Source organism: Anarhichas minor, unplaced genomic scaffold (assembly GCF_050575085.1).
Source record: "Anarhichas minor isolate MPS153535 unplaced genomic scaffold, ASM5057508v1 ptg000016l, whole genome shotgun sequence".
Lineage (NCBI taxonomy): Eukaryota > Metazoa > Chordata > Actinopteri > Perciformes > Anarhichadidae > Anarhichas > Anarhichas minor.
The window spans coordinates 406,521-415,000 of NW_027466462.1; the positions used below are offsets into that span (position 1 = coordinate 406,521).

General features: G+C 43.6%; 1 protein-coding gene across 1 annotated transcript; it reads right to left on the bottom strand.

The window, feature by feature from the left end:
• Positions 1-329: 329 nt before the first annotated feature.
• On the bottom strand, positions 330-4,914 carry LOC142950596 (endothelin receptor type B-like). The gene is made up of 8 exons (XM_076092159.1): positions 4,708-4,914; positions 4,333-4,659; positions 3,687-3,814; positions 3,253-3,451; positions 2,041-2,193; positions 1,805-1,938; positions 1,550-1,658; positions 330-428 (listed from the first exon to the last, which is right to left on the bottom strand). Exons 1-8 carry the CDS (start codon positions 4,912-4,914, stop codon positions 330-332), a joined length of 1,356 nt encoding a protein of 451 aa, XP_075948274.1.
• Positions 4,915-8,480: the final 3,566 nt, after the last annotated feature.

The following is an 8,480-nucleotide window of genomic DNA, read 5'->3' on the forward strand; positions in this document are numbered from 1 at the left end:
GTGATCGTTAGATCATTTGATCTTCCACACCGAACTGGGTCAAGAACCTGTCTTTTAAACTACTAAACACATGACTCATCGTGCTATTATTGTTGTTATTACAGGCTAACATGTTGTCTTTATAAATAAATAAACATAATAAAGTTTAAAGAACTAAAGTGGAAGAAAAACAACCCCAGACCAAAAGTACACGACAGTATGCTGTCCACCATATAGTCTATGTAATATATCACCATACAATAACTCGTCTGTAGTAGAATACAGTATTCAGAGCTGAATAAAGACACAATGAAAAGGTAAAAGTGAGCGTATGGACACAGAGGTCTCTCTCAGTGGTCAGTGTGTTTGTACTGCAGGCTCGTCCCGTGGTGGAGAGGCTGCATGCTGTTGGAGAGAGAGCCAGAATAACACCAACAGCACAGACAGGACTGCAGAGAGACAGACGGACAGAGGGACAGACAGACAGAGGGACAGACAGACAGACAGACAGACAGAGAGACAGACAGAGGGAGAGACAGACAGACAGAGGGACAGACAGACGGAGAGACAGAGAGACAGACAGACGGAGAGACAGAGAGACAGACAGATAGAGGGACAGAGGGACAGACAGACAGGCAGACGGAGAGACAGACAGAGACAGAGTTTGATTAGAGGGGAACTCCAAGGATTTAGTCGTGCACTTCCATTGAGTTTAAACTGAAGATTTAAAAAAGAATCACGCAACAGAGGCCCAGATGTCCTGATATTTACTCTAACGCCTGATCCTACATTTCCCATAATGCAACATTTCCTTTGACCTTTTTTTTCAAACTGCACACCTCCAGTACGTGATGCAAATGATCACAAATCTAATTTTTTATGATACAGAAGAGAGCTGTAAGAATAATTTAAACAGATGTGTGAACAAACCAACATATTCTTAACGTTTTTTTTACGTTTTTTTTTTAAATTAGTAATAATCATTTTTTTTTCTTTACTTTTTTTCCGCCAGCAAAAAAATATTGTTATTTTTTTTTTTTACTTTATTTTTTTTACTTTATTCGAAAAAATATATATATTTAAAAAAAACTTTTTTACTTTTTTTCCGCCAGCAAAGAAATAATAATAAAAATGTTCTTCTTTTTTTTTTTTTTTGCTGGCGGAAATGGGCTTCCATTGTTTCCACACGTCGTCCTGGAAACAATGGAACAGTTAATGTTCCCGAATATTCATTCATTGTTTACTGAAGTTTAGTGCTAAACAGGAAGCAGAAATACAAACGGTGAATACAAATGTCAGACTTTAAAGGATTGTTTCCACTCGGTGAGTACACTGCCCTTCATGTGTAAAGCCGGTGGAGTGCCCCTTTAACAGACATGTCCCTGGTCACTTCCCACAAGTCCTTTTTATCAACAGGTCACAACCTTTCCTATGTTTATCGCTCCCACAACGTTTATCTCTTCAGTCTGTCTTTGTCTCACGACCTCTGACCCCGTGACCTCGTCGTGATGTCACGCTGACATTCACTCGCACCCGGAAAGCACGGCGACGCTTGAGTTTAGTTGTTTACCTTGAAGCAGTTTTTGAACTTCTTGGAGACAAAGAAGAGGATTATGGGATTGATGCAGGAGTTGATGGTCGCCATGTTGATGCTGAGGTAGTCGAGCACCAACAGGAAACTGCAACCACAGAAGAAGAAACGCATGACATCAGCTGTGGGAAGTATTCAGATAATATACTCAGGAATGGGATGAAAAACATCATCCGAGAAGTATTATTTGCATGTTTTTTGTGAACGTGTGTGTCTCCCCTCCTCCCCCCTTACTTTAACAGTTGGCAGCGGTGTGCATCATGGGATTTGTAGGCGGTCCTCTTCAGCAGGCGACTCAGATGAAGTGGAAACCAGCACAGAGCGAAGATCAGCACCAGGCAGAACACGGCTTTAGCTACTTCTCGACGCTGCGGAGAGAGAAACGAGAAGGTGAACATCAAACACGCCGTGTGTGTGTGTGTGTCTATGTGTGTGTGAGTGTGTGTGTGTGTGTGTGTGTGTGTGTTTACCTGCTTCAGGTGTTCACTCAGAGCGATCCTCAGGCTTCCCTTCTGGTGTCGGAGCATCTCGCAGGTCATCAGGCCGTAGAAGACAGCGGAGCAGACCAGAGGCACGCAGAAGTAGAAGGCGAACAGCCACCAGTCCTTTGCATCCCGGTAGAACTGGAACACATTTACACACGTGTGTTGTTTTATACTTACATCTCAAAATGTTTGTAGAAGCGTCAGAATCTTTAACCATCAAGAACTCAAGGAAACCCTGTGAACTCCAAACATCTCCATAGCACCCATAAAGCACTGAGTATGACCTCAGTATGAATCTAAAAGTGTCTGGTGACATACTACAGTATGCAAACACTGGACACTATGCCGGCATAAATCTCCCACAATGCAATGTGGTAGTGACGACCACGTTCATATTCTAAAATCTCTGAGAACACAGTAGAACCTTCAGATGGTTCTTGCACATTGTAGAACCGCTGGATCGGGATCTTTGTTTGGAACCAGGTTCTCAGTAGACATCCTCGGTAATTTAACTCAAAGATGTAAAGACGAGAAAGAACACGTCTCAGTTCTTGTGTTTAATCCAGTCGTGATCTGCAGACGTAAACAGGAAATGATGTTCTAAACCGTCCGAGTTAAAGAGACCTCGCCCTGAAAACACAACAACAGAGAGATCACGGGAACGGACCAGAGGGTGCAGTTCCTGTCCCCACGGAGACCCTCCATCAATCAGAGGGACCGGGACCAGGACCCAGACCCCCCAGACCCCCGACCCACCAGACCCACCAGACCCCCCAGACCCACTCTGTGCCTTTACATATTCAAATTCAGATCCTTTACTACAAGTACAAGTACTAATACCACGCTGTGAAAATACTCCACCACGAGTAAGAGACCTGCATTCAAAACCTCAGTGAAGTAAACGTAGTATCAGCTTAATCTATATTCAATATTCCTGCTGCATTCATGTGTATGTTTCATGTTTTTAACTAGTTTAATTTACATTAATGCTTTATATTATATTACATCATCATATGTTTGCATGTATGTAAAAAGTCAGCTACTAGAAATGGAAATACTCAAGTACAAGTACCTCAAATATGTAGCTAGAGTACTAGTAGATAGCAAAATCCCTCCACTGTGTAGTTGTTGTTTTGTGAAGGTTTGAAGGTGAAGATATCAACACACACACACACACACACACACACACACACTCACGGTCATGAAGGGTGTCTTGGGCTGCAGCATGCAGGTCTTCATGGTAACGTTCCGGTACTCGAAGGTGACCATGTCGAACCCGACGGCCTCCGGCACCGCCAGCACCGCGGACAGCAGCCAGATCGCCACGATCTCCACCGCCGTCACCGTCGGAACACCGGTGCCCTGCACCCGGGACCAGGACGCCACCGCACGATACCTGCACACGTAATTATTATTATTTATTGCACCATGAAGTCACCTTATCCTTTCTCATTAAGTCATTATTTGTAATTGGATGATAATGGACTGTTTTTGTTGTTGTTAGCAGCATGAATGTTTGTTATTGTTCCATATCTCTGCAGCCCAAGACACCCTTCATGACCGTGAGTGTGTGTGTGTGTGTGTGTGTGTGTGTGTGTGTGTGTGTGTGTGTGTGTGTGTGTGTGTGTTACCTGTCCACACTCAGAGCACACAGGTTGAGGACGGTGATGCCGACTGAAGTTTTCTGCAGGAAGGGAAACAGCTTACAGAGGAACAGACCGAACACACTGTCGGCAAACGGCCACCGCATCGCCAGGAGCTGCACACACACACACACACACACACACACACACACACACACACACAGATTAACATGATATCACAGTGTCTGTGTGTGCATTATCTCAGTCAGTGGGATATTTTAGTGCCGTTATCAGTGTAACACTCAACCTCCTGACTGAGACACACAACACACACACTGCTACCACTGGGAGAGGGTTTTCTGTCCCATGATGCATTTCTGCACCCATAAACTCACAAAGTACCGCCAGTTAATGATTATAGAGTCTTTATTTTATGTTTTCAGCAACTTTAATTGCTTTTTTCAAGCATTAAAACACATGAGAGTGAAAGTGAGATATGTTGGATTAACCAACTTTCACAGAGATATAATAACCACAGCTATCATTTACAAATATATTGAAAGAATGTGCTTAACCCACGGAATGAGACACTTTATTTTAAATATTTAAGTGTTTGACGCATCATAAATATGAATATGTATCTGAAGTGAGGAGCAAACATGTAAACACACTCTGACACTCTGACGCTCTGTACCTTGTAGACGTTGATCGGTATGTCGATGGCGATGTATATCAGGTCTCCCAGAGCCAGACTGGCTATCAGAGCGTTGGGTCCGTTCCTCATGCTTTTATTTTGGCAGATAATCCTCAGCATCGTGGCGTTTCCGATGATCCCCACGGCAAATATGAGGCAGGACAGCACCGTGTTGATGTACTTGAAGGCGGATTTTATGGAGGTGTTGTGCAGGCATCTCGGGGGCGACGGCGGGCGACCACGAACCATCAGGGACGAGTTGGAGGACGACGAGTGAGACGGAGGCTTCCTCTCGTGTTTGTGGTTCGGCTTGTTCACGTGCTTCGACTTCACTTTCTCCAGAGAGGACAGGGGCTTGATCGCGGTCTCCTGCACCAGATGTGGCTCCCCGTCGGAGGCCTGGGCGCGATGGTCGGGCCCCAGAGGCGGGTCGGTGCCGAGGAGGTCAAGCAGGGGCGACGGGTCTGACGGCTCGGATGAGAAGTTACTGCGGCATCCGACCGGTACGACAAACGCCAAACACCAGGCGACCAGCAGCACGGTGAACATGGAGGGAACCCTGGAACCTGACCGGGGTCCCATTCTGGAACCTATTACAGAAACGGCCCCGGAGCCTCCTGAACCCATTCAGTGGAACTCTGGAGCAAACTTTGGAACCTGCTCTTGTATCTAGAACGTATTCCGGATCCAGTTCCAGATTTCAGAACCTCTTCTTAAACTCCACGGCTGCAGGATCAAGAGGATCTGGAAGTTCTCCAGGTGGATTGTGGTGTAGAAGGTGTTCCGGGGTTCTCTAATTAATTCGGTGTTTCGGGGCTGAGAGCAAGATAAAAGAAACAAAACACGGTTGGTTAGAAAGCTTTGCAACCTTTCAGAATGATAAGACTTCCAACTCGTCAAGTACAGATGCTTGGTTAGTAATTCCAACGTAAACCCACTCATCTGACGGAGTATAAAGAGTGAGCTGGTCCACATTGGGCGGGTGGAAGCAGAGGTGGACGAGTCAAACTTTCATCCAGAAGGAGTGAGAATGTGTTCAGACAACAAGATCTCAGACGTCTGAACTCACTGTGTCTTTCTAAACTCTGGATACCGTTCATGACGAGCAACACTGAAGCCTTTAAACCTCTGTTCTCTGAGTTGTTGGACTCTCTAGCGTAGAGGAAACACGGACCTGTCATCACCTTTCAGCAAACAGTTGCCTGCTTACACAAGCTGCAGATACAGAGCAAAACAAATCCAACATTCTCTCTGTTTTTGCTCCGTTTTTGGTCCCGACCAACACAGAAACACCAGTTCGCTATGAGAGCTCTAAAAGTGAACCAGACCAGTCGAGGATCGGGCTGGACAGATACACAACCAGCTTAAGTGACGCTGAAACATAATTTAATCTACTGTTAGTATAAAGTTATTAATTATAGCTCATATTTAATTTCCCTCCTTACAAAACCTAAACTATCTGCTGTCTGTGAGCCTTCATCATCAAACCACATCGTTTAACTTCAAATAAACTTCAACAATCTGTTCTAGTGATGCCTTTCATCATTTAAATATATTCTTCTGTTGATTCTCTCTTGAATCTTGGAGAGAATCGTAGAATAATTTCACTCAGAATTCAAGTTGCATCCGGTGACAAAGCAAGAGAATGTGTTTAAATCCCACCTGTTTGTGATTCCGTCTTCTTCTGTGGTTTTTACTTCAATTAAATCCTTCCAAAGTCTTCACGTCAATGTAAACGAGAGAAGAAGAAGAAGAAGAGTGTGCTCGTCCTCATCGAGACTGAAGTGAAGAAGTCAAACTGATGAAGCTCAGCTCTCTCCTCTCACCCCCTCCTCACTTTTCTCCCCCTTTGTCGCCCCCTTGTCACCTCCTCCCTCCTCGCTACAGTGGAACATCTTGTAAACACTGAAGTGACTGAACTTTTAGTATCTGACACACACACACACACACACACACACACACACACACACACACACACACACAACTTTTCACCCATTTCTTCCCACTTACGAGTTCGTTTATAAAACGAGGTTGTGGAAATTGAGTCAGTAAAACATGTGAGTTTACTGGAGTGTTTGAACACAGACTCGGTTTTCTGTACTTTATTCTTTCTGGTTTAAAGTTATTAAAAGCCGCTCATTAGATTTATCAAACAGAAAGCAGAACTAGAAGATGTGATTCTTTATTTCTGTCTAGTGAGATGATGCTTTCTGTCTCAGTACTCAAGTACTGTACTTAAGTACACATTCAAGTACTTTTACTTTCCTCGAGTGTTTCCAGTTTCTGCTGCTTCATACTGTTAATATACTCATACTCAATATTGTACTTTTTACTACAATTGTCTGTCAGCTTTAGTTACTTTTGGATTACAGTTTTTAATCTGTCTGTCTGTCCAACTGTCCATCCTTCCATCCGTCCTTCTATCCTTCTATCCATCCTTCCATCCGTCCATTCATCTGTCTGTCCATCTTTCCATCCTTTCATCCTTCCATCCTTCCTTCCATCCTTCCATCCTTCCTTCCTTCTATCCTTCTATCCTTCCATCCTTCCATCCTTCCATCCTTCTATCCTTCTATCCTTCCTTCCATCCTTCTATCCTTCTATCCTTCCTTCCATCCTTCTATCCTTCTATCCATCCTTCCATTCATCTGTCTGTCCATCTTTCCATCCTTTCATCCTTCCATCCTTCCATCCTTCCATCCATCCTTCCGTCTATCCTTCCTTCCATCCTTCTATCCTTCTATCCTTCCTTCCATCCTTCTATCCATCCGTCTGTCCATCCTTCTATCCTTCCATCCATCCTTCCATCCATCCTTCCTTCTATCCTTCCTTCTATCCATCATGACCTCTTGCTTCCTCTCAGACTGACTCTAGTTCAGTTTGTTTGTTGCATTAAAGGCAGAAATAAACAGATGAAGGCTGTACGTGACTTCGATCATGTCGCCAGATAAAGACTTCTCTCTGACACACACACACACTTCAAACCTGTTATTATTATGATGCTAACCAGTAGTAATCACAAAGGCAGAATGTGTTGCTGTAGTTGTATGTGTAGCAGCAGTGAAGTACTTCTTGTTTCACAGTAGCAGAGCACAGAGTATTTATCTCTACATGTTAACTGACTCTGTCCTCACCGCACAGATGAAAGGAGATGTATTGCATTTGTGAAGAAGCTTTTCATTTGAAGCAGAAACACAGACGACTTTATGACGACCGACTGCAGCTTTGTTATCTGGTGGAAGTTTAGTTCTCGCCGGTCGAAGGACAAATTACACTTTGAGCTAATTAGAACGAGCAGAAGGACCCAGAGTCTCGTTAACAGACAGGAAGCGGCTCTCTGGCTGCTGCTCGTTTTCACCCCGAACATGAAACGTTATCAGAAACTCTGCGACTCTTTGATGAGAAGAATGAATATTCGCCACAAAAGCACAGTTTCCATCCCAGCTGTGGTGAGATCTCCAACATCTGCAACAGACTGTTTCCTTCAGCAGCAGTCCTCGTGCACGTTTCACCGCCACATCTTTTCTTCTGTTTAACTTTTTCTTCTGCAGCTTTTATGGTTTTGCTCCGTATTCACACGCAACAGACAACGAAGAGTTAAAACCTTTAGTACACGTTTGATTAACTTTACTAAAGTCTGAAGTCCACGACACTTCAGAGGTAAATGTTGTACTTTTGAACGCTTTGGTTACTTTGAAAACTAAACATTTTATACACAAAACATAGAAATCTATTTATTTACGATTAGTCGATTAATCAGAATGAGGAAATGTTTAATTTCATTAAATGTTTATGTAAATCATTAGTTAATAGTTCAAAAGGAACTTATTTTACATTAATGCACGAGTAATAACAATCTAATGATATAATATATATTAGTACAACAGTCACAGTTTGAATACTTTAACTCTATTTTACTGATTATACTGACTTTCACTGAAGGAACGTGAAGTATTTGTACTGTGTGGTATTAGTACCTTTACTTCAGTAAACTCTCTGAGTACTTCCTCCTGTACACTGAGACATCCATCAGTCTGTTCGTGTTGTAACCTCGTCCTCACTGAATGGAACCAGCAGCAGCGTCTCGTGCGCGGGGTGTCGGAGTGTTGGAATGCGGCCCGTCCCTGTTCTCATGGTGACGCAGTAAC